Source organism: Hipposideros armiger, unplaced genomic scaffold, assembly GCF_001890085.2.
Source record: "Hipposideros armiger isolate ML-2016 unplaced genomic scaffold, ASM189008v1 scaffold_277, whole genome shotgun sequence".
Lineage (NCBI taxonomy): Eukaryota > Metazoa > Chordata > Mammalia > Chiroptera > Hipposideridae > Hipposideros > Hipposideros armiger.
In genome coordinates, this window is record NW_017731627.1 from 2,266,892 (window position 1) to 2,292,245 (window position 25,354).

At 52.0% G+C, this 25,354-nt stretch overlaps 1 protein-coding gene across 2 annotated transcripts in view; it reads right to left on the reverse strand.

Annotated features, from left to right (window-relative positions):
• The window catches only part of LRP1 (LDL receptor related protein 1), an 86,819-nt gene that overhangs the window by 16,594 nt on the left and 44,871 nt on the right, over positions 1 to 25,354 (reverse strand). For both annotated transcript variants that reach the window (XM_019657574.1, XM_019657573.1), the window contains 32 exons: positions 18,301 to 18,498; positions 16,916 to 17,120; positions 16,486 to 16,650; positions 15,581 to 15,825; positions 15,209 to 15,340; positions 14,696 to 14,923; positions 14,311 to 14,485; positions 14,122 to 14,216; positions 13,717 to 13,866; positions 13,401 to 13,541; positions 12,892 to 13,026; positions 11,193 to 11,324; positions 10,795 to 10,929; positions 10,493 to 10,622; positions 10,227 to 10,353; positions 9,684 to 9,835; positions 9,466 to 9,590; positions 8,745 to 9,122; positions 7,175 to 7,364; positions 5,226 to 5,430; positions 4,647 to 4,839; positions 3,949 to 4,074; positions 3,651 to 3,779; positions 3,251 to 3,370; positions 2,936 to 3,049; positions 2,449 to 2,598; positions 2,248 to 2,370; positions 1,800 to 1,916; positions 1,503 to 1,631; positions 1,124 to 1,246; positions 889 to 1,029; positions 597 to 787 (listed from right to left, as the gene is read on the reverse strand). In XM_019657574.1, coding sequence (XP_019513119.1) covers positions 597 to 787; positions 889 to 1,029; positions 1,124 to 1,246; positions 1,503 to 1,631; positions 1,800 to 1,916; positions 2,248 to 2,370; positions 2,449 to 2,598; positions 2,936 to 3,049; positions 3,251 to 3,370; positions 3,651 to 3,779; positions 3,949 to 4,074; positions 4,647 to 4,839; positions 5,226 to 5,430; positions 7,175 to 7,364; positions 8,745 to 9,122; positions 9,466 to 9,590; positions 9,684 to 9,835; positions 10,227 to 10,353; positions 10,493 to 10,622; positions 10,795 to 10,929; positions 11,193 to 11,324; positions 12,892 to 13,026; positions 13,401 to 13,541; positions 13,717 to 13,866; positions 14,122 to 14,216; positions 14,311 to 14,485; positions 14,696 to 14,923; positions 15,209 to 15,340; positions 15,581 to 15,825; positions 16,486 to 16,650; positions 16,916 to 17,120; positions 18,301 to 18,498 — 5,099 coding nt within the window. The remainder of the gene's footprint in view (positions 1 to 596; positions 788 to 888; positions 1,030 to 1,123; positions 1,247 to 1,502; positions 1,632 to 1,799; positions 1,917 to 2,247; positions 2,371 to 2,448; positions 2,599 to 2,935; positions 3,050 to 3,250; positions 3,371 to 3,650; positions 3,780 to 3,948; positions 4,075 to 4,646; positions 4,840 to 5,225; positions 5,431 to 7,174; positions 7,365 to 8,744; positions 9,123 to 9,465; positions 9,591 to 9,683; positions 9,836 to 10,226; positions 10,354 to 10,492; positions 10,623 to 10,794; positions 10,930 to 11,192; positions 11,325 to 12,891; positions 13,027 to 13,400; positions 13,542 to 13,716; positions 13,867 to 14,121; positions 14,217 to 14,310; positions 14,486 to 14,695; positions 14,924 to 15,208; positions 15,341 to 15,580; positions 15,826 to 16,485; positions 16,651 to 16,915; positions 17,121 to 18,300; positions 18,499 to 25,354) is intronic.

Sequence of the window (25,354 nt, forward strand, 5' to 3'; positions counted from 1 at the left end):
TTCCACGTCCACAGGGCGGTGCTCAGGCCTCATCTGGGCCTGTGGGCATCATTTGACAGAGCTGATCGTGCTCCTCTCCAATGCTTTCTTCAACTTGTTCTTCTTCAGCCCCAGCATCCGCCCCTTCTCAGGAGCCTCTGCTGGTTACCCTCACCTCCCAGCCCTCAGGGTGGCCAAGCACAGGGCTCAGGCTTTGGACCTCTCCCCTTTTCCATCTCTGTTCACTCCCTTGGGAATCTGATCCAGACTCATGAACTTAAATGTCATCTCTATGGTGATAACTCCCAGATTTCACTCTCCTGTCTGGCCTCCCCCTTGAACCACAGACCCGTGCATCGCCTACTTGACATCTGTACACCCTTTGCTCTCACAGTCCTCTCATCTTCCAGCAAAGCCTGCTGGCTCTACCTTCCAAATAGATGCAGAAGCCAACCAAGCAGAGTTCCGTTTTGTTCACTGCAGGGTCCCCACTGCCTAAAATGCTGCCTGGCAGAGCAGGTGCTTGTGTAAGCCCTTGTTGAATGAATGCATGGTGGAGAAAGAAGTTCCCACAAGGCTTGGGGGTGTGGAAGCTCCCACCCTGGGGCGGGGCACACCTTGAAACCAATCTTGAGGTCCTCGCAGTCCTGGCTGCAGCCACTGAGCTTGCGGTTGAGACACTCATTGACATGGCAGCCACGCTCGTCCGAGCCGTCGCCACAGTCGTCCTGGCCGTTGCAAAGCAGCGCCTCGGCCACGCAGCGCCCGTTGCTGCACAGGAACTGCGAGGAGGTGTAGCACTTGTGCTCTAGGGAGGGGTGGAGGTGGCAGGTCAGCAGGGTCCCCAGCTGTCTGGGGAACAGGTGTAGAGGGGCAAGGTGAGAGTGGGGAGCCAGGCATTGGGCCCACCTGGGCTGGTACAGTGTGGGTTCATGGGGGCCTCATCACTCTGGTCGTGGCAGTCATTTTCACCATCGCACTCCCACTGGCGAGAACTCAGACAGCGCCCGTTGGCACAGCGAAACTCATTGGGGCCACAGGTCGGGTACTCTGGGGGAGAAAAGGACGGGTGAGGCTGGTGGCCTGGGCACATCCCATCACCATGAGGGCAGGGCCTATCACCCACCACGGCCCTGGGGCTCACCACACTCGGGGGACTCATCGGAGCCGTCGGCACAGTCACGGTCATGGTCACACACAAAGTGCTTGGGGATGCACTGGCGGTTCTGGCACATGAACTCACGGTCGTCGCAGGTGCTGTTATACACTGTGGACAGAGGAGGACATGGCCACTCTGCCCCTGCCTGACCAGCTGCTGACTGTCACCACAGACCTTTCTGTGGTCCAAGTGGTAGAACGGGCAGAGCACTGAATAGGGGGATGGACACATGAGATGTAGATAGGGCTCTGCCACTAACGGCTTGAGTGACCCTTGCTTTTTTTCCTTGACCTCAGTGTCCCTTGTGCAAAATGAGACTGTGGCCAATTGCTGCCCACCCCACTCCTCACGACTCGTCACTCACAGCAGCCAGCTGTGACGCTCTCATCAGCACCGTCAGCACAGTCCTTGTCACCATCACAGAGCCAGCGCTCGGGGACACACACATGGGTGCCAGGGCAGGAGAAAGAGTTGGGGCCACACGTCTTGCCTTCTGTGGAGGGAACAGGGAGCTGTTGAGAGACTCAGGAGCAGGCAGATCAGGGTTGGCAGCTAGATGACATCCCCTCTCTTGTGCTTCCCCTCCTGTAAGAGCAGGGTGGGAGTGGAGGGTCTGACCTTCCCAGGGCACCTCCCCAACTTGATCCCAGCCACTGCTTACCACAGTGAGCCGCTTCATCTGAGCCGTCCCCGCAGTCATCACTGCCGTCACATAGCCACTGCTTGGAGATGCAGCGATGGTTCTGGCACTCAAACTGTGCCTCTGAGCAGAACTTGTCTGGGGCAGTCAGAAGCCACAGTTAGATGGGGGAGGGGATATAGTGGGTCACTCAGCTGGGCAGGCAGGTGCCACAGGATGAATGGGAGAGAGACCCCTGGGACCCCTCTGTGGAGGGCTCAGCATGAGCTGGAGAGATGACCCCCCTCTCCTGAGGGTCTGGGTGGGAGGGTCTGGGGTGAAGGCCCTGGGTGCCCTTCTCCCAGGAGGGCATTTCCTGGGAGGGAGCTAAGAGGTGGGGCCTGGACAGGGTCTTCGTGGCTATAGGGAAGCCCTGGCTGCAGGTCTGCTTGGCTCCCAGCTCAGGTGATAGGATGCTGTGGTCACTCACTGCAGTGGGTCTCATCCTCGCCGTGTTCACAGTCGTCTTCCTTGTCACACGTCCAGCCCATGGGGATGCAGCGTCCACTGGGACAGGCGAAGTAATTCAGGGGGCATCTGGGGCGCTTCACACCTGGGGGTGAGGAAGGCATGAGGGTCCTGCTCCCTTTGGGGGCCCACGGCCCACCACACACTTGCTCACTGGTCAGACCTGGGCAGTCGTGCTCGTCGCTATAGTCGCCGCAGTCATTAGCACCGTCACACACCCAGCTGGGTGCGTAGCAGAGGGAGGTCTTCTCACAGGGCTGAAACTGCACACCCTTCACCCCCAGGCGGAAGTAGCTGCTGCAGTTGGTGGCACCTGGTGGGGGTGGGGGTGAGGAGTGACACCAGGTTTCCTCCAAACACCCTCCCAGGCAACTACTGGCCCACTGGGACCTTTGTGTGTTTTGGAAAGTTGAACAGTGTCCTTCAGGTGGGGCGTTGTCCAGATCTTCCACTCACTGCCGCTCCACCCCCCACCCCGAATCCCCGGGGAGCCCAGGCCTGGAGGCAGGGAGCAGGAGCGAGACAGGTGGGCTGTGAGGAAACTGTGGCAGCCCTGTGGGCCAGAGAGACGGTAGAGAAGAAGGCTGGGCAGGAAAGGAGGAGCAGCATAGCAGGAGCCAAGGAGAGCCCGAGAAGGGGGCACCACTCACTGCAGTTCATCTCGTCCGAGGCGTCCTCACAGTCCACAAACTGGTTGCAGCGGCTGGAGTTCCCGATGCAGGTGCCGTCCCGGCAGCGGAACTCGCCCACACCACAGGCCGTCTCTAGAACAGCACCCACCCGGTACCATTAGGCCAAGTCCTCTCTGTGGGGCCCAGGAGGGCCCAGGCCAGAGCTCCTGGCCCAAAGCCTGTCATAGAGTGCCCTGAACTAGACCCCTTGGGGCCTGGGGCCCAAAGCTCAGCAAGGTGGGGGTGGGGCAGAGTTTGGGGGGATTCGAGGCCCAGACATAGTGTCCCACTCACTGTTGCAGAGAATCTCATCAGAGCCGTCCCCACAGTCATCTGCCCCATTGCACCACAACATGTTGGACACGCAGCGCCCGTTGTTGCACTGGCGGAAGGTCTTTTTGCAGCGGCGTGTGTCTGCAGGTGGGGAAGTAGGCCGTGAGTCAGCAGCAGCTATAGCAGAGGGGCTGCCTCTTATGAGACATCGCGCATTTGTTCCCTTGACAAACTGCGGAGATTTCGCTATGGGACTGGCACAGGGCTTATGGTGGTCTGCCTTCCATGAGTTCCCCAAATTCCTTCTCAGGCCATGAAGCTGGGTCATGGGGCTTTTGCTCCTCTGGCTTTCATGCCCTGCCCTGCAGGGGGCTGAGGCTGGTGACTGGAGGACAGGGGTCTCGGGGAGGCAGCTCCTTACTGCAGTAGGATGGCTTCTCGTCAGACTTGTCCTTGCAGTGGGAGACGCCGTCACAGGTCAGGCTGAAGTTGATGCACTCACCATTGGCACACTCGAACTCATCTTGTGCTCGGCAAGAGGAATTCACCGCTGTGGGGGAGGGCAGGAGCTTCATGATCAGGGCCCTGAGTGCTCACGCCCCTCTCCCCCAGGAACTGAGGTCATCCTCAGTGTCTCCTTAGTGAAAGGTGTGAGGAGCTGGTCCCCAGTGAGGGCCCAGAGTTTTTCACCACTGCCTTCTTCCCTCACTCCCTCTCACCCCGGCAGGTGAGGTCCTCCTGGAGGATGCGGCCCCCTCGGCAGGAGCAGTTGACATGGCCTTGGTGGGTGAGCAGACACAGTTCCTGGCAGCCCCCAGTGTTGATGCGGCAAGGGGAGAGTTCGCCTGGGCAGGGAAGGAGGACAAAGAGCTAAGAGTGTTCTCTGCTGTGCACGCACAGAATGCCCACACCCACTCCTACAGCTTCACTGAGCTCCTGGGCACCGGCTGTGGCACAGTGGTAGAGGGCCAGATGGGGAGTGTTGGTGGGGGGGCCCTCCAGTGGAAGTTGTGTGTCCTCTTAGGTGGGGTGATATGGAATTCAAGGCATGCTTTGGGGAGATTCGAGTCTAAGGGGCCTTGAGATTATGTGTGTAGTGGTGGGGGCCCCAGGACCTGTGTAAGAGGCCCAGGAAAGCTTCGGGTCTGTGTGGGGGACACTTGGTCAGCCAGGCCCAGGGTGTGCCCATGCACAGATGGTGGCGCAGGCAGAGCCAGGGCTGTGTGTCTGTGATCAGGTTCCAGGGGGATGTGTGGCTCTGGGTGGGAGGCATGACGAGAGCATGCACTGGGGTGTCCAAGGATGCGGATGAGACCAGGGTGAGGTGGTGTGTGCGCGCATGTGCGTGCATGTGTGCGTGCATGCGTGCTGGCACGGTGGGCAGGACAGCAAGGCTGGTGGCAGGGGCCCCACTCACAGCTGTTGGTGTCATTGGCCACAGCGATGATGCCCATGGGCTGCTGGGGAATGTCCACGCGCAGCAGCTTCATGTCACTCCCCACATACTTGTTGGCCCGTTGCACAGCCCGCCGCACCCAGTCGGTCCAGAAGATGTGCTCCCCGTACACAGCCAACCCGAAGGGGTGGACCGGCTCTGACTTCAGGATCACCTGTGGACGCAGCACCTTTGCTGTCACAGGTATTGCTCAGGCCTCTCACCCCGACCCCTGTAGCTGGCTCCAGGGACGAGGGGGCCTGGTCCTGGCCTAGTTCCCCTAGACACAGTCATAGAATGGGCAGGACCCACAGAGGCATCTTGCCACCCCTCTCATTTAATTGATAAGGGAAACCAAGCCTGGAAGGTGAGGATTGCACAAGGCCACACAGCTAAGTGGCAATGTCAGGGCCTGGATGAGACTCCTCGTGGTTCTCCGGGCTCTTGCTTTCATGTAGCCTCCCTTTCTGCTGCTCTGTGCCTGTCTCCTTCTTGGCTGACAGGCCATCCCCCGACCCCAGCCCTGTCGTGCCACCCGTCCCGCCTGCCCTGGAAACTCACATAACGGTGGGAGCCATCATACTCGCATCGCTCGATCTTGTCCAGGGTGGCATCAGAGAAGTAGAGCTTCTCGGCACGGTGGTCGATGGCTAAGCCATTGGGGGTACGGATGTCCTTCTCGATGAGAGTCAGGGCATTGGCTCCCGACAGGGCTGCACGCATGATGCTGGGGTGCTGCTCGTTCCAATTGGTCCAGAACATCAAGCTGGGGGAAGAGAGAGACACAGGAAGGAGTCAAAACCAAGGGGTCTGCCATGGAGGGCCCAGGCCAGCGTGGGGAGACGACCAGAAACCAGTGGTCAGCCAGGGTGTGAACCAGACCCCAGTGCCAGAGGGAACCTCCGAGCTGCCAAGGCCAACACAGTCCAGGTGTCCAGGAAGGGCCTGACTGCCACAGCTTGCGAGCAAGTTTCTCAAGTGTCTGTGAAATGACCATTTGCATTCACTGAGAGACAGTGTAGCCAAGTGAGTCAGGCTCTGGGGTTCCAGTTGTGGCTCCACCACTTAGCAGCTAGGACTCCTAGCAAGTTACTTAACCTCTCTGTGCCTCAGTTTCCTCCTCTATGAAATGGGGGTAATACTACTACGACTCCTATAGGGTGGTTTGAGGATTAAATGAGTTAATATTCATTTTAATGACAGCCAATAAATGCTCTGTATTTCCTGTTATTTTATTAACTGCTCTCTTCTCCCCGTATTCAGGAGACCCTTGTTCAGTGTCTACTATGTCCTAGGTCCTAGGGATGCATGGACCCTGCCTTTAAGAAGCTCTTGGGAATCACCTTCACCATAATTTAAAGCCTTTGCATAATTGGGGTCTGAGCCCCAGCTCTGCCCTTGAATGAGCCTCTTGGCTTCCTCTCAGTAAAGGAGGTGGTGGGGCAGGCCAGCCATGCCGTGCTCCTCTCTGGGGTGTTAAGGCTCCAGAGATGGGTGTGGAAGGCCTCAGTGCTGGTCAAGCACTACACTGGGTGTGACAGTGTGGTCCTCATACTACCTGCATTGGACTGTGATTCCTGGGTCCTCGGTCCCAGAGATTCACTGGGTTAGGCCTGGGGTGGGGTCGGGGAACCAGTGCTCCCCAGGCGATCCTCATGCACCCTAGAGTTTGAGAACCACGGAGCTGCATAGAAACCAGTTCTGTCCTCCAGTTTTATCAGAGGACCTGCCCTGTCTCTCCTCGGCTCCCCACCAAGTACCTCTGTGCCCCTTTGATGTTCTGGCCACAGAGCTGTTCTCCGGCCAGTGGACTTATCTGGCTTGTGTTCTGGGCGCCTTTGCAACCTGAGCCCAGCCTCCTGGGCCATCCTCAGCCTCCCACCATGAGAACCCTTTGAATGGGTGTGGGAGGCCCCTTGCGGTCCCTCCCTGCTTGGAACTCTCCCTCCTCCGGCTCTTGCTCAAAGCACTCCCCTGTCTGCTCTGCCCTTCCCTAGCCTTTCCACTTCCAGGCCCTGTGCCAATCTGCCGCCTCCATGATGCCTCTCAGTCATCATGTACAGCTCTATGCTGGTCATCAGTCCTTTCCACCAATATGATTTCTCTCCCCAGCTAGGTGTTTTGAATGGGCCCAGCACAAGGTGTCCACACAACAGGTGTTCAGTGAGCAATCTTTGCCTTATGCTTGGAGTCCCAGAAATACAGAGGACCTACTATGTGCCTTGAACATGGTTCTCTGGTGAATGAATCAATTAATCACCAAGTCAGAGGGTCCATCACAGCCCCCTGATCCTCCCCTAGGTTCAGGTACCTAAAATATAATCTTCATATTACAGATGAGGAAACTGAAGTTCAGAGATCACACAGCTGGTCCAAGGTCAAACACGCAAGCAAGTGGCTGAGCTCAGGCTAGACCCAACTTCTCCTGCACCCTTCTCCCAGGTCTGCCTGGAACAGTTTCTGCTGCCCTGTAGCCCACCCTTCCCCATGCCCTGGGTCTGGCAGCTCACTTCTGGCACTCGTCCAGCACAAAGGCCCGAGGGTGGTCGTCTCCAGACATGGTGATGACTGTCTCACGCTCGAAAGCGCCTGGGCGGGTCTGGTCTACCGTGTGGCGGGTGATAGTGGATGTCGTGTAGCTTGTCCAGTAGAGAGTGTCCCAGCCACGGTGATAGGCCAGGCCTTCCACGGAGCCCACATCTATGAGGAGATAGGAGCAGCCATGGGTCGGGACAGGGCCAGAGGATAGAGCTGAGGGGACAGCCTGTAGCACCTACTTCCCCGGGTTGCGTGGGGTTGGACGAGAACTGTGGGAGTTGGGGAGCATGTGGGAGCACAGTCCTTGATGTCCCCAATCCCTCCTGTATCACCCTATTTCCCATTCAAATGGCCCACGGTCCATCTCCTTGACCCGTCTTCCTGCATCTCCCCACTACTGGGTAGATTTGCCTCCCCTCGAGCTAGAGATCTGCCATGTTGGGTGCAAACTGGATTTCAGTAAATTAAATCAAACCCTACTTGGGCTGTACTGGGAAGATTCCTACTTAAAAAGACCCTGATTTGGATTGTTTTGTAGACATCTTAAACTCAGGTTAAAGAACTAAAATGCACAATGAGGGAGACGCAGGGGAGCAGTCACTTAAAAGAAAAAAGACTCGGGGGTTTACTGGCTTCAAGCTGTAAAATGAAGTGGTTGCCAGAAGGCTGCCTTAATAGAAGTATTGTAGCCTGAACAAGGACCCGAAGGGAGGGAACCGTTCTGCCAGTCTCTGCTGATCAAGCCAAGATTTCAGAGTATCAAGTTTAGCACAGGACACTACATTTTCAGACGGACATGTGGACTGGACTATGTGAAGCAGAAAATGTCCAGAGGAGGCTGAAAGGACAGGTCTGTTCTTATCACCACTGCATACCAGGCACCTAGTTCACTGTCTGGCAGGTCTTTCTGGGTGGGATGAATGAATAAATGAACACATGAATGAGTCAAAGGAGCTGGGGGGTGGGGGTGGGGGGGTATCCAGCCTGGAGAAGAGAAGACTGTTGTGAAACAAGATAGCAATTTTCAAAGACCTGAAAGGCTGTCTTAGGATGACAGCTCTAGCACCCACTACCCTTCATGGAGTGCCACCACGTGTCCTGTGCTGATCTAAGCGTTTACACTTGCTGCCTCAGGTGCTCCTGTCTCTTTACACAGACAAGAAATCTGAGGCTTGGGGAGTGTAGGAAACTTGCCCAAGTGACTGAAATCCTGTGTCAGGGCTTGAACCCATCTCTGCAGCCTGTGCTGTGAGCACTGGACACAGAGTAGAGCTGGGGCTCATTCTGTGCAGCTTGGTGGTGAACAAGGACCAGAGGGGGAAGTAAGAGGGACCAACTCTGCCTCTAAAGGGGGAGAAATGTTCAAGTAACTGTAGTGGGCACAGTGTGATCTCCTGGCCGTCTGTCAGGGACGCAGAGGTGGGACTCAGACTGGGCAGGGTGGGCTGGCTGAGCTCTGCCAGCTCTTCTACCCTGAGTCTGTGCTGACCCTCCCCTCCCACCCCCGCCCCGTCCTGGGGAAGACTTGGAGTCTGGGCTCACTTTCCACAATGGTGGTTCTCCCCGAGCCATCGTCATTGATCTGCTGGATGTTCCCAAAGTGGATGTCGCTGAAGAAGATGCGGTTGGGGGTGCCTGGGGAGGTGCCTGCTCGGTAGTCGAAGGCCAGAGCGATGACGTTCTTCATGTGCTCAGGGTCCTCGAAGGGCTGCACAGGAGCGTTGAGGTTGCGCTCGTCCGACAGGTGGATGCTCTTAAGGATGGTACGCTCTGAGTAGAGCAGGTAGCCAGCGTACTCGCGGCATGATGCCCCGTCTTCAGCCAGCATCCCATGGGCACAGGCACAGGCCCGCTGCCCACCGCCCCGGTACAGGCACAGCTGCTGGCACCCACCGTTGGCCACTGCGCACACGTTGGTGCCTGGGGGGAGGGCACAGAGGAAGGAGGTTACGGAGAACGGGGCCCACCTTGGGGAAGGACTTGCTGGTGTCTCTGTCATCTCAGCTGAGGTGGATACTCTGGGTGGCACCCTGCTCTGCCTCAGTATCCCCAATTCAGACAACCCTCCAGGCCTCTATGCCCAACACCAGGTGGGTCCTGGAGCTCCTCAGCCTCTCCTCACCACCCTTAGGTCTCTGGGGCCACTGGAAAGTGCCCCTTTGGTCTTCTCTCCCAGCCCCCTTCACTCTGGGTTCTTGGGGTGCACATTCCCAGCCCAGGGCCCCTCTGGCCTCTTCTGCCCAGCCCCAGAGCCTGGGCTCACCTTTCTGCCGGTCCCGGTTGAAGACCTTAATGTCTTTGAGCTGGACACCGATGCCCGTTCGCAGGGGCACAGAGTCTGTGGCATTGTCTTTGCTCCCTCTCTTGATGGAGCCGTTGGCATGGGTCCTGGGGGAAGGGAAGAGCCATGAGAAAGATATCAACTGGGGTAAGGATGGAGGGAACAGACGGCTGAGGAGAGGCCAGGACAGAAGCCCTCACCTGTCACTCCAGTAGATGAAATCCTCAAACACAGACACCGAGAACATGTCCATGTTGTTGTTGGACAGAACCACCTCGCGGTTCTCACCTGTCTCCAGGTCGATCCGTTCAATCTTGTCTGTCCGGGCATCACACCAGTACAGCTTCCCATCCTACAAGCCAGAGGCACCCACCTCACGTCCAGGGTACTGGGCTCCCATCAGCCCTCATGTCCCAGGCAGTAGGGAGTGTCTCACTCACCCCTGACTCATGTCTTTCTCCTCCTTCCTCCACCTCCTCCTGCCCCCTGACCTGCTGACCTCTAGGCTTCTCTCTAGTCCCCACTTCTGAGTAACCTCCCACCCGCCATCTCTGGGGTGGCATAAATCCTACTCTGGGTGGGGGCCAGAAGACCCCATGACTCCCTGGGTCCATATCTTCCTATGGATCTTCCTGTAATGGGGGCCATTACAGGGAAACTCAAACGGGAGTAGGGCACAGGATAAGGGGAGCTTCCCTCCAGAGCATGGGGTCCACCCCTCAGGGCCAAGCCTGCATCCAAACCTGATAGTCCACTGAAATGCCATTGGGCCAGCTGATGCTGACATTAACCAGCACCACTCGCTCAGTGCCATCCAACCGAGACCGCTCAATACGTGGATACTGGCCCCACTCAGTCCAGAACAAGTACCTGTGGGACGGAGGTGAAGTAGAGGGTCAGTTCCCAGAACATGGAGAAGAGAAGGCCTCATCAGTGTGGGCTGTGGCCACGGTGACCGGGCCAGACCAGAGGTAGGAATGGGGATTGGCTAGCCCGTCCAGCTCCTTACCCCTTCTCTGGGTGGACAGTGATGGCCCGGGGTTTGTCCAGGCCTTGGGAGATGACCACATAGCGGAAAGAGCCATTGAGCCGGGCCACCTCGATGACGTCAAAGCCCTGGTCCGTCCAGTAGATGTTGCCTGAGGAGGGAGTAGGTGGCGCTCAGGTGGGGTGGGAACACATGTACTTGGTCCCCTCTCAGCTCCCAGATACCCCTGCGGCTCCCCTATCTGTTCTCGACTGCTCCTTCTCCTCAGGCCCCTCCTTCTTAGCTACCACTTTCCCCCATCCTCTGGAGCTCCACCTCCTCACCTGCGATCCAGTCTACTGCGATGCCCTCCACGCGGCCAATGCCATTAGTCACCACATCCTCACGCCACGTCTGGTCTCGCTTAGCACGGCTGATGGTGCTTAGGCCCATGTCCACCCAATAAATAGTGTCATTTTCTAGAGGTGGAGGAGTCAACATGGGGGTGCCGAATAAGACGGGGGTGAGGCAAGGGGTCAGAATCATACGGGGTCAAGACAGAGGTGAATGAGTGCTGGGGGGCCAGGGAGCTTGGAAGGGGAGATAGAGGGGGGCAGAAGCAGCTGTGGTAAGTGCCTCCCCCTCAAGCAGTGATCAGGTAGCTTCACACTGGACCCCCCCCCCCAGAGCACACCACCCCCCAAGGTCATGCCCCACTCCCTCTTGCCATCAAATAACTCACCAGCATGGAAGTCGATGCCGACAGCCAGGGAGGTCCCAGACACTGGGACCAGAGCGTCTGACTTGTCATTGGGATCCAGGGGGATTCCCCGGATTCCCTCATGAACAGAGTACAGGAGGAAAGAGCCCACACCTGAAACACAAGGGCACTTCAGGCATGGGCCTTCCGGACACCCCTTTAAACTTGGCTTCTATCACCCTCAAATCCGTTCCTCTCTGCTTCCCTTTTGATCTTTTCCCCCAGCTATCATACTCCTCCCTTCCCCAGCATACCTATGCACACATACTAGTCTGAAGTCTGGAGCCTGGGCAGGGAGGTCACCTGGCTGGGAGTAGGGAAAGGAACTCTAAGCTCTGGAGAACCACCTGCAAGACCTCTAGATTCCCACTAGAGGGCAGCAGAAGCCTGGATTTCTCTCCCTGCGCTCTGTCCTCTGGTAAAGCTTCCCTCAAATACAACCCTGCACCCCAAGGCTGCCCTCAAAAACAACCCTGCACCCCCAACGGCTGTTAGGAACAATCTGGGAAGGTTCAGACAATACAATCACACGGGATGACTCCCAACTCTGGATTTCCATATTAGTTTTCTCTTTGTCGTCTCGTTCCAACAGCTGAAACAACATTCCCAATGCCTTGCTCCTGAGCATCTCACTCTGTTTCCCCATGCCCTATAACGAGGTGTCATCTCTACACATCCCAGAATCCTTCCTGGTCTTTATCCTTTGATATAGTGTCCCCAGAAGAATCCCCAAATGGGTTCTGGTTGCTCAGGTTCCATGAAAAAAAAAAAAAAAAAGATTCATGGTTGAGCGAGTTTGGGAAACTCCAAACACTAGTCTTCTCTTAAAAAATAGTGCTGATGAACATATTTAAGGCTCTGAGAAGTTCTGCAGCAAACAAACAAACACTAAAACTTTGTTTAACCTAATATTTCGGTAACATCTACCCACATCAAAGAGGGAGGTATCCAGAAGTGCACTTTGGGAAATCCTGTCCCAGGGCAAGCTCGTAAGTCAGTCAGCAGATTCTTGAGAATTGTCTTCAGCCCTAGCTTAGGCCCCATCTCCTAATACTGGGATTACTCTAACAGCCTCCTGACTGGTCTAACTGCCTCGCTCTGCTGGCCCTCGGCCACCAGGTTAATCTGCCCCAAACAACACTTTCCAGGCACTCCTGGCTGAGAACCCATGGCCCTACCCTACCTCACAGCCTATCACCATGACTCCCCCACACCCTGCCCACCACTCCCGCTTGCCACCTCAGGGCCCCTTCACATATCCTCCTATTGCTCTGGACCCCTTGCCTTGCATATCATCCCTTTTCCTTTGAGCCACACACTTAAATCCTAGTTGTCCTATTAAACCCAGCTCATAGCACACCTCTTCCGTGATGCTGGCTCTGGCATTGCCTTCTGATGCCTATTTCTCCAAAATCCTACTCAAGTCAGAGCCACTTCATGGTCCAGTTTTCCCTAAATGTTGGCCCCCCTTCTGGTTGAGGCTGCAGAGCATACGGTCAGCGACTTCTATCCCCTGGCCTCCCCCACAGCACCCAGTACAGGGTGGCTTACTAAGAATCTAACTCAAAAGGCCCTGAATAATACACGGCGAATGCAGTCCTGTTGCCAAGGTGAGGACAGGAAGGTGGAGCTGTAGGACAGGACAGGTCGAGGTTGGGGACTTGGGCCAAGGGATACTGACCCTCACAAGCCTGCTGGCCACTCCGGAGGCTGTAGCCAGCTGTGCACATGCAGGAGCGGGTCGATTCTGATGTGGGCAGGCAGAGCTGGGAGCAGTCCCCATTGTTGACACTGCAGGGGTTGGTGCCCTCGTGCTCTGGGGGAGGAGGTGGGAGGCCAAAAGAAAAGGTTAGTGGCTCTCTTTGGGACCTCACTCAGTGCAGGCTCGTGCTGCCCAGGGACAGGATGGTTACCACCTTCACCCTGGACCTTGTGGGGATCACCACCCAACCCAGTTCTCAGGTCATCTGTACTCCTGGCCCCTGGCCCTGTGACCAGGGGGGCTGTGAGCCTATAAGGTGCCCCAGTGAGAATTAGAAAGGGGAGCCCCTTTGGGTGGTGAGCAGAGCCCCACCCATTTTCATTCCCAGTCACTCATTTGCCCAGGGGTTCCTGCAGCTGCTCCTGGCCACCACAGCCCTGACCTCTCTGACCCCCATCCTGCAGCCCATCCCTCGCCCCCTGCCTCACCCAGCTGGATGCTCTCGTCATAGACCTTCATGTGCATCACCAGGGTGGTGCTATTCCGCAGGACCACGGACCCTGAACCATCAGCCTTGTTGCATGTGCCCATCTTCTCCGACACTTGATCTGCCCACCACAGCTTGTCCCCTGGGATGGAAGGAAGGGATGAGACCCTTGGGAAGAGCCTCCCCACTAGCTTTCCTGAAGGGCCTGCCCTGCCAAGGCAGGCAGGCTCCAGGCCAGCTCCCGTCTCCCCAGCCAGTCCAGCCTGGCCTGCTCTGTTGCTCTGTTCCCATTCCTGTTCCCACCCAGTAGCACTCACCCATGATGGCCAGGGCGGTAGCCTTGCCCAGCTGGTTCCGCATGGAGTCAATGATCTCGAGCTCACTCCCGTCCAGGTTGCAGCGGTTGATGGTGTGGTTCCTGGAGCTGATCCAGTAGAGTTTGCTTTCAGGGAAGTCAATAGCCAAGCCTGGAAGAGAGGGGTATCACTGCTGGAGGGTCTGGCACCAGAGCTGGGGTCCCAGAGCCTGACCCAGCTGGGCTGCTCTCCTCCAGGGTTGGGCACAGAGTATGTGTGAGGAGTGTGTGGTTTTCAGGGGAAGGTGATAAGGACAAACACTAAGTTGGGAGTTTGAGAGACAGAGGGGCAACTAGGGGACTCCAAGAGCATGTCCCAGTTGAGGAATTAGGGAAGGGCTGCAGGGCAGGCAGGGCAAGCTCATACCCACAGGGCCCTTCTGGTCACTGAAGAGCGTGGTGCGGTTGCTGCCATCCATATTGGCCATGCTGATGCTGTCCCCGTCGGTCCAGTAGAGCTTCCTGGGAGGGAGGGGTGCAAGGAGAGGAGGTTCAGAGTCCTGTTCTTCCTCCACCCCCTGCCCCCACGCCTCCTAACCCTGGGCCCTGGACTGACCCACGCAGGGGGTGGACAACCAAGCCGTGGGGCTGCTCCAGACCCTGTACCACAGCATTCTTGAAGGAGCCATCCAGCCGGGCCACGTTGATCTGCTTCTTATTGGTGTCATAGCTTGTCCAGAACAGGTTCCGGGACACCCAGTCCACAGCCATCCCATGGGCATTTGGCAAGTCTGGGGGCACATTGGGAAGATGGTGGTTGGGGGTTTGTAGGGCAGAGGTTGGGAGGTGGAGGAGGCAGCCTGGTTTCTGTGGGAATAGGGATCAGGAAACCAGGTCAGAGTACTTCGGGGGACCCAGAGGGACAGGAAGTGGTTGCTGGGGACCAGGGTAGGGTGGAGGGGCGCCTGTGCTCATGGGGACAGGCAGGGCCTGGACAGAACCTGCAGAGACGACGGTCTCCACGCCTGTGCCGTTGATGAAGGCACGCTTGATGGCCTGTGTCCGCACGTCAGACCAGTAAACACGCTGCTCCCGGGCGTCATAGTCCAGCACCGTGACATTGTCGATATCGGGCACAGTGAAGGAGATGATGTAGTTATAGTAAGGGGCGTCCAGGTCCACGCCCCGGATCTCCATCTGACGTGCGTACAGCAGGAACTTCTTAAACTCTGTGGGGTACAGGGCAGGTCAATAAGGGTTTTCCCCCACCTCTGTGCTTCCCACCTACCCACCCAGATGAGGGTCCCTCCTTCTTCTCGTTCCTTGTTTGCTGCTGGCCCTTGGCTATCAGGAAGTGCCTCCCTTGAGTGTAACCTCTTCTTACAGAGGCTGTCCCTGGAGCCTCCTCCATCAGGTCCCTCCCAAATGGACTGTCTACCTTCAATTACAACGGGCAGCCTGGGTGCCCCTGCAGCCTCGGTTTCCCATTGGCTCTGGAGGGAGGAGCCTCCTACCATAGCAGGTGGTGTTGTCCTTGTGGAGCTTCATCAGGTGGGGACAGGCGCAGGAGACTGTCCGGTTGTAGTTGATAAGACATAGGTGGGAGCAGGGGCCCCGGCCCCCATTGGCTTCACAGGGGTTGGGAGCTGCGGGGAAGGAGAAGAGAACATCCTGTGACTTGCTGGCCCCTCCCTGGCCTTTCTCACTTGAACCACCCCTCTTCACCCCTTCTCATCCTCCCTGTTCCAGCACTGCCTGCAGCCAGCCCTTTTCCATCAGGATGCCGTCCCACCCCCGCCATTCCAGCACAGACGCCTTCCTGTTCTCATCTCCAGCTCCTCTCTTTAGGGCTTCTAGTGAGGCTGCTGGCTCCTTCTGGCCCTTACCCATGGGCTGCCGAGAGGGGTGGTACACCTGCAGGTCGAAGGGCTGGGTATTGGTCCTCTGGACCACGGTGACATTGTGGCCGGTCCACTTGTTAGCCTTGGCCAGCGTGTTTGTTCGCCAGTCTGTCCAGTATACCTCCCCACCGTACAGCGTCACTGCAAATGGGTGTGACAGGAACTCGTGTCCCCGAAGCACCTCCATATGGCCGGAGCCGTCGTAACGGGCTGAGTAGATGGCATCTGACCTGAGAGCGTGGTCGGGGCAGAATGAGGATGTTGGCTGGGGCTGCAGCCTCAGGGCACCCTGCCTGGGGGTGCCCCTCCCAGGCTTGGGCTCACCGCCCTCCACCTCAGCACACTGGAGCATTCCTCCTCCTAACCCCGCTGGCCAGAGAAGGCAGACCAGCTGACCGAGCAGTGGGGACCACCTGGTGCCATGTCTAGGATCCCCAACTCCCCTGCCCCCGATGTACCATCACTTCTCCCCAGGGCAGCCATTAGCACCCAGAGCTTTGGTGAAGATTAGAAAAAGGCATCCCCTCTGGGGAGACCAATTAGAGAAAGTTCCCCTTTCCCTTGGGCAGACTGAAACCCCACCACATACTCTGCCCTTAGAGTACACAGATCTGTGAGGACAGAAGGCTGTATTTCAGCCCCCAGCCAGGCAGTCTGAGCAGGGTGACACCTGGCCTCCAACCTCTTCTACACACCCCTCTCCCCCAGCCCATTCTCTCCCCTCATTGCAGTCCTGCTGGGCCCAGCGCTTGGCCTCCCTTGTTCTGGAGCTAACTCCCCCAGGCTTTCTCACTGCCCTTCTCACTGCCAGGTCCTTGGATCCTGGCCCACCCTGGCCCTGGAGGGGAGGAGGAGATGGAGGCCTCCTGGGGGTGGTGAAAGGTGCTGACCTGGCATCAATCCAAAGGATGCGCTTCTCCAGGTAGTCCACGGTGAGCCCGTTGGGCCAGCCACCTAAGCCTGTCTCCCGGTGGATGGTGCGGCGCCCCTCCCCACTCATGGAGGCTGCCTCTATTCGGGGCAGGCTGGCATCCCAGTCTGTCCAAAACAGGATCCTGGGGAATGGGGAGGGGGTCAGGAGGGGCAAGATCGGGGGCCTGGAGGAGGGGCTGTGGTAACATCCTACTGGGTTGTCGGAAAAGTCATGACGCATTTTTGTAACGAAAAACATAGAAAAAATACGCCATGACTTTCCCGACAACCCAATAGATAAAGGGTAGAGGGGGGCGAGTGGCATTAAGGAGACAGGGGACCTTGTCCAGGGTAAAAGAGGCTTCAGGGGGACCATGGGGCCAGAATAGGGCTAGGCAGGGTCCTCACCCATCTCGAGGATCCAGTGCAATTGCCCTTGGGTGCTCAATGTCACCAGCTAACAGGGTGGTCCGAAGGGTCCCATCCAGCTTGGCCACCTCAATCTGGTCCAGGTTACTCTCTACCCAGTAAATGTTGCCTGCAATCCAGTCCACAGCCAGGCCCTCGGGGGTGGCCAGGCCGTACTGAATCACCACCTCGAAACTGGTCAGGGCTAGAGAAAAGAGGGTTATGGGATGTTAGAGTTCCCGGGGGTGGGCTGGGCTGAACTCGAGGTATCCTAGGAACCCTCTATTACCCACCCTCAACCCTGACGCCTCTGCCAATATCTCTGATGGGACCTGGATTCAACTGGGGTACCCAGACCCCCCCCCCAACTTTTCATCCAGGCTCCCACCCCACTAGGAGGTCAAGTGGGACAGAAGCCTGGCTTCCAGAACCCTGAAGGGGAGGGGGCTGCCATCTTCTGCTTACAGCTCTCTGGAAGGCTAACCCATGGGAGGAGGTCAGAGCAGAGGGTGGAGGCTTTACATACTTAGACCCAATATGAAGAGGACAGAACTTTCTAGAAGTTACTCTACAGATTGTCTTGGAGATTTTTCTCATGGAAGTATAAATATGGATCTCACTATTTTAGACACTGTTGCATAGTGTGAACATGATCACGGTCTACTTAGCCATCCCCTTGTTGATAGACATTTGGCATCTGAGGTGGTTCCAGGTTTTCTCTACTATAAACAATACAAACTCCTCTAGTAAAAGGTGCTTCTTACAAGTCTTTGCTCAGATGTCACCTTCTCAGGGGGCTTCCTTTGACCATCCAATTTAAAAATGTCAACCCCCAGTCTCCCTACCCACCCCCTGCCTCCTTTCTTTTTATCCACAGCGCTGCCCTCTTCTGTCACATTCCGCAGTGTACTCATTTGTTTTGTTTATAGCTGATGTTCCTAGTGGCATGTAAACTCCACAAGGGAAGACGTTTTGGCTTGTTTTGATCACTGCTGCCTCCCAGGGCCCAGTGTGCATGACAGGTGCTCAGAATGTGTGTTGAGTGAATGAAAGAAGTCTGTCATGGGTCATGACGCCTTGAGACAGAGGCAGAGTCCAGGTACCTCACTCTTAAATGGCTTTTTCCTTTCAAATCTAATTTTAGAATATGGGGAGCCGTGCAGGCCGTTTCAAAGAAAGCCTGATCATTTTGTTAATTATCAGGATGGCAGTTCTGATGACAATAATTAGGGGGCGTCAGTCACTCAGACCCACAGCAAAATCTAACCCAATTAGCAAGGGTGTGAGGGATGGGAGAGCTAAGGGCCTCCATTTTGGGCTGAGCCCTGGCAGTGAACACTGTGCCTGCCTCAGTCCCAGACACAAAGGGCGGGGCAGGCGGTCACCTCCGTTGTCCAGCAGCTTCCCACGGTAGATCTTGTCCTCCACCACATCGGTCCAGTAGAGGGCACTCTGGCTGAGGTGGAAGTCCAGGGCGATGGTGTTGCGCAGGCCCGGCACCAGGACACTGTAGTCTCCTTTGTGAAGGTCAATGCGACGGATCTCATGGCGGTTGGAGAAGATGATGAATGGCTTGAAGGGGTCTGAGGAGGGGTTTGATAGGAGTCAGCAAGAGGTTTGCTGTCTCCGTGCCACCCTGTCCGCAGTGTGGAAAAAAAGGGGCCACGTACTAAACCTGACAAATTCAGGGGAGGCCAGCACGGTGGGCCCTACAAACTCAGAGACTGAAAGAAACTATATAGGATGGTCTGAACACGAAAATTCCTAGCTGAAAGCAAGTCCTAGGCCTATAGATTCCTTGACAAAGTTCAATCTTTACCTTAAGTGAGACTGTCTATTATCTTTTTTTGCATCTAAGATAACATACCTTTGAAATGTTGAAGTAATCTTCTTTTCCAGACCCCTCAAGGCACAACCAGAGCAGGAGACCACAGACCCCTCATTGTTATCTTCTTCCCCCAATACCATCTCTATGTGCTGTAAATGTTAATTATTAACTATCCTGTACTTACCAATGTAAAAGAAGTATGTCTCTCTGTTTTACTTTTTATCCAATCCTAGAGATTTCCCACTATGCATTCTTTTGCCCCCTTAATCTACCACCAATGGGTCTACCTCTCTACACCTCCTCCTTTGATTCTAATGTATATAATAAGCTGCAAAACTGCCATTCTCCAGAGCATTTTCTCAATCCATTGAGATTTTGCTTCCCAGCAACTCTCAATTTGGCTCAAATAAACTCATAAAAATTCTCTACAGGTTTGAACATGTCTTATGTTGACATTTACATGGCATAGTTGGCAGGATTCCAAAGAAGCCCACCCAGGACCACCCTGTAGACCCAATGCTAGGTATCAGCAGGGACCCATTGTGCCCCATTGACTCCCGCTTTGTATCGGGTGAACATGGGTGAGTTTTTCTTGGAACCTGGGCCTCCCTATTTTAAGGTAGGAGGCCCTGACTTTATCTGAGCTGTTCTAAATAAATAAATAAATAAATAAAGGTGTCACTAAAGGATAAGGGTTGAGATAACCCAAGCTAAGGATAAGGGCTGAGAAAACTCAGGTACGGAGAAAAAAAGTGGTGAATGTTTTTTAATTTTGGCTTTTCAATTGGCATTGCTTCCTGAGAGTCTGAACAAAACCTTTTGCTAGATAAATGAGTCTGAACTCGTTCAGCTCTGAAGATAAGGGGCATTTACTTCATCCAACTCAAATTTCAGGTATTCTTAGGTGACTAAGAATTTATGTGGAGGTGTCTGAGGCTACCTCTCAAGACAAACAGGAGTCGGCTCCATAGGGAATTCCAACACAACTGTAATTAAATAATTGACTTGTCTGGGGATGCACACATAAGGTTGGCTACTTAGTGCTCCGAGTCCTCATGCTTGTATTAGATATCCAGGGAGAGATACGGAGACATGTAAGAGAATTGGAGCGACTTGGGAGGTGACAGCTCTTGGAGCTCAACCCATAAGCAGCGCACTTCAACCCACTACACTATAGCCCTAGAAATTTGTTCAGACCCTGCAGATCTCAAAAGAAAACTAAAATTAACCTGAGAAATTGTGTCTCCAAGGCTGACAAGCCCCCAGCTCCCAGCCCCCATTAATACTTCTGCAGATGGATGTAGAATACACAGGGAGCCTTTACTTGCAAGTATTTACAGAAATGGGAAGACTTGACTAGAAGTGATATCAACTTAAGATGGCAAAACAGAGCTCTTTTGACACCTACATTAATTTTTTGCATGCACAATAGAAAAAAAAAGCTGGCTCTAATATCAAACTGAATGAATGGGAGGCTTACTTCAATTTGCACATAGAAGCCTCTAAAACAGAGCACAGAGAGACTTTCTTCTCTCCAGAAAGTTAATGAGAAAATTTTAGACTGTCTTTGAACTAAAGAAGGTTTCTGAAGCTCCGCAATGAAAATATCCTACTTTCCCCGCTTTCAACTGCCCCACTGTACCCTTCATTTTGTTGTCCTGACTTATTCTCCTTTCCTCCTGCCCATTTTCTCTTCTACACCTCTTCCACCACAGCTCCCTACTGACCTTGGGGACACTCAGAATAGAAAACCAGATGAGGATAGACTAGGAAAGAAAAGAAAAATCAGAAATTCTGGCAGAACCCTTTGAAGAAAAGCTAGCCACGGGCAGAGGGGTACCAGTGACTGTATATGTTACTTGGACTAGAACAGAATTAAGGGATCTACCTAAAGATTTCCCTGACCATCTGCAGGACCTTGATGGTTCACAAAATAATTTGATTTAACTGTTAGAACATATGATCCTGGCTATTCTGACCTATTCCAATTAATACACCCACTTGTTTCTGAAAGCAAAGCAACAGAATGGCAAAATATGGTTTGCTGGGAAACTCCCATAGAGGACTTAAAAAAAAAAAAAAAGGCAGACTGGGAAAAATGCAGGTAATTTGCCCACCACCGCTTTATCAAGCCATAACTAAAATTTCCCCCACACAGAAAACAGACTGGACCAAGGTCCAGCAACGTAAAAGACACTTGATGAACCAGTGCTTGATTTCTTTGAACGTTTCAAAAAGACTTTCAGACAATACTGAGGTCTGTCTCCAGATAGTTCTAAGGATCATCAGAATGATCCCTTACTAAATTCAGCATTTTTGGAAGAACTATGTGAAGAGCTTATAACTTTGATTAAACAACATAAATTCAACTGGCCGACCACAGGTACTAATGAACTGGCAACTCTGGCTGATCAATGACCTAAAACCATTCAGAAAAGGACAAAGCTGCCAAAATCATGAACTTACAGCTCCAGCAATTAACCAACCAGGTCAGATCTCCCCGAAGGTGTTTTAGACAAGGAGAAAGCGGAGTCTGTTTTTATTGTGAAAAGTCAGGTCAACGTAAGAAGGACTGTAGGAAACCGAAAAGGGACTCAGAAAAAGAAAACAAACAGAAACAAACATAGGGCTGCTGTGAGGACGATGAGAGGGCATTTCCCCTTTTCCTTACTAATACTTAAGGAGAAATTGAAACACATAAAAGAGGAAACTACTGAGGCCCTTGTTGGTACTGAAGCTATTTTATCTGTTCTTAACCGTACCCAGTTAAGTTGTCCTCTCCCTTAGACTGAGCTTCTGTATGGATAGTAAGAACATCTAACCAACCAATATCTGTTTTTAAATCAGAACGTGTTCCCTTCCAGCTAGGGAATGTAACAGGTCAACATATATTTTTCACTAGTCAAATCTGCCCCAATTCACCTGATAGGGCAAGACTTTCTTAAAACCAATGATATCCACATACCCCTTTCCCAGAGAGTGAAATGTATTTAGAGCTAAATGAATCAGATATTAAACCAATCGGGAAAATAATGATTTTAAAGGAACCTCCACAAGAGGAAACTAATCTTGAGATTGACAGGACATTCCAATGAAATTTGGGTCTTTTTCAGTACAGATATTGACAAGATTAAGTCAGACACTCCTATTAAAATAACTATTGACAATACTTTGCCTGTACTTAATATTCACCAAAATCCTTTAAGACCTGATGTACTTGCTGGAATTAAGCCCATTATACAAGATTACATAAAAAGGGGTCTTATAATTCTATGTACAAGCCCCAATAATTCTATCCTTCCAGTAAAGAAACCCAATGGGAAAGGATGGAGATTTGTACAGGATCTCATAGCTATAAATAAAATAGTTATTCCCAGACATCCTGTGGTTCCAAATCTACACACCCTCTTTATTATCAGCTATTCCTGTGGACCACCAATATTTCTCAGTGATAGATTTACGTAGTGCCTCTTTCAGCATTCTTATAAAAAAAAAGAGAGATAGTAAATACTCCTTTGCTTTCACCTAGGAAGATGGGGAGTTTACTTGGACAATAATGCCCAAGGGATATACGAAGAATCACACCTATTTCTTTCAGATACTAGAGGCTGATTTGAATGATGTTGAATTTCCCAGAAATTCCACTCAAATCCAATATGTGGGTGATTTACTTTTATGTTGTAAGACATATTAGACTCCCAAGAGGACACAATTTACCTATAACAGCTAGCCATAAAGGGACATAGGGTCTCAAAGGACAAGCTTCGATTCTGTGTACCCCAAGTAAGATACCTTGGTTAGCTAATATCTAAAGATGAGCTACTAATCAACTCTGTAGGACTCAGAGGAATCCTCTCCTTTCCACTTCTAAAAACAAACAAACAAACAAACAAACAAACAAACAAACAAACAAACAAAAACAGCTTAGAGGGTTCCTGGGTCTGACTAGATACTGCCATAACTGGGTCCCAAATTTTTTATTAATGGCCCAGTCTCTGTATGTCTTATTAAAATCAGATTGACCTGATCCAATTCAATGGAACCCCTAAGGGAAATAAGCTGAAAAAGCTCTAGAGGAAGTATTAGCTAATGCTTCTTCTCTGGGACACCTTAATTATACACTTTCTTTTTCTGCATGAAAGTAAAGGAAACACTATAGGAGTTTTAACTCAAAAACATAGTAATCATCAGACCTATAGGATATTATAGTCAGCAATTAGACTCAGTACCCAAAGGGCTCCCTTCCTGCATGACAACCACTTATGCAAACAAACAGAAGAAATAGTTATTGGCTCTCCTTTATTTATGTTCCTCAATTTGTTGAATCTCCACTGAACTCTCATCACACTCAACACTTCTGTCAGTCAACTGGCTCCTTATGAAGTACTCTTGCTTTCTGTACCTAATATTACTTTAACTTGATGTAACAGTCTTAACCCAGAAACTTTGTTAACTTCTTTGCAGGATGGAGACTGGTCCATGACTGTGTTTTGCTTACTGATCACCTTCTTGTTCCTAGGAATGATTTACAGGACACTCCGATTGATAAGGCTGACTTAATTTGGATCTTATCTGAAAGATGAACAGGGCCACTGCTGAGCTGGATATGCAGTAACCTCCATGGTAGACATAAGTGAAAGTTCTTCTTTATCTGAATGAAATAAGATCTGCCCAACAAGCTGAATTAATTGCTCTAACTCGAGCTTGTCAATCAGCCAAAAATCAAATAGACAAATTTATACTGATAGTTGCTATGCCTTTGGTGTAGCTTACAACTTCAGAATGTTGTGGAAGCAGCAAGTCTTAACTTCCTCACGGCAGTCCATAAAGAATGGAAAACAGGTTGCAGAATTATTAGATGTCTTACAATAATCAGCAATTGGCAATTATAAAATTCTAGGACATTCTAAAGCTCCCACTATGGAGGCAAAAGAAAATAATTTAGCTGATGTTGCAGTTAGATAAGCAGCAATAAGTAGCCAAATTATCTAGACCTGAGAATATTTCTTGCTCCCTATAAATCAATAAAAGATTCTTTTATAGTTCCAAAAGACAGCTACGGAAAAAGAAAAGAGGATATTGCAACAAAAAGGGGGAACTCTGACTCAGACAAATGGCTTACGGTTTGGACCCAATCAGAAATCAATCTTACCTATAGGGGCTCAAGTACCTATACTTCAACATGTACATGAGCGAACACATCGGGGTCCTGAAAAGATGATTTCATGGAGTAAACAACATTACTGGAAACTTTCTCCTGTAGCTCATAAAGTGTATAGCAGATGTTCTATCAGTCTAAAATATAACCCTGGAAATTCCTCCACAGTTCCCAAGGACATTTACCACTTCCTTTAGGCCCATCTGAGGTGTGGTTATTGGATTTTATCCAAATGCCACCATGTCAAGGATACAAATATGTGTTGTTATGATCAGTATGTTCTTTTATTGGGTTGAGGCATTCCCTTGCAGGAGAGCAACACCCTTAACGGTAGGTAAATTATTATCGGAAGAAAAAAATTCTCAATTAAGGACTTCTGTCTGAGTGACATAGTGACTGAAGGACTCATTTCACTGGGCAAATAATGCAGTTCATTTGTAATATTTTGATTATTCTACAGTGTTACACTTATCATCCCAGTCCTCTGGATTGGTGGAAGGTACAATAGTAAAATTAAAAGTCAACTAGGTAAATTTTCAGAAGCTTTTTTTTTTTTTTAATTTTCAAAAGCTTTTAATCTCCTTTGGCCCAAAGCTCTCCCTATAGTGCTCCTCAACCTGAGATCTACTTCTTTTGGTAAACATAGACTTTCTCTTCATTAAATAGTCACTGGTCTATGCATTCAGCTCTATGCATTCAGCGGTTCTCAACCTTCCTAATGCCACGACCCCTTAATACAGTTCCTCATGTTGTGGTGACCCCCAACCATAAAATTATTTTCGTTGCTACTCTATAACTGTAATTTTGCTACTGTTATGAATCGTTTTTGTTTTCCGATGGGCTTAGGCGACCCCTGTGAAAGGGTCGTTTGACCCCCAAAGGGGTCGCGACCCACAGGTTGAGAACTGCTGATCTAGATGAAGGGACATATGAACCAACCTTACTAAAAGGAGACATTCTGCATTTATCAAGGATTTATTAACCACCTTAAAGAAGCCAAAAAATTAGTAACTGATTCATTTCACAGTGTGCTCCTCGGCAATGAAGATTTCAAAGACCACGATTTACAGTCAGGAGATTTTGGAAAAGACATCAATTAAAGACTCTCTCCAACCTTGTTGGAAGAGACCTTATCAGGTACTACTAATTAATATTAATCCATGTGCAACTAAACTTAAAGGGGTTGCAAACTCAATGATTCACATTTCTCATTAAAAAAAAAAAAGGTGCCTAAAAGCAAATGGACAGCTTCCCTTGACTCTGACACTTGCCTCTGCCTACATTGGACATCAGACTCCTTGAGGATGAGAAGTTGCTGATATCTGAGATAGACAGCTCTCCCAAGACATTGACAAGTCCTGTATACCTACAAATTGATGTTGAACTTAAAAAACATTTATTTGATCGTCTTTACCTGTCTGCTAATATTAGTAATAATAATAGTTATACTTGT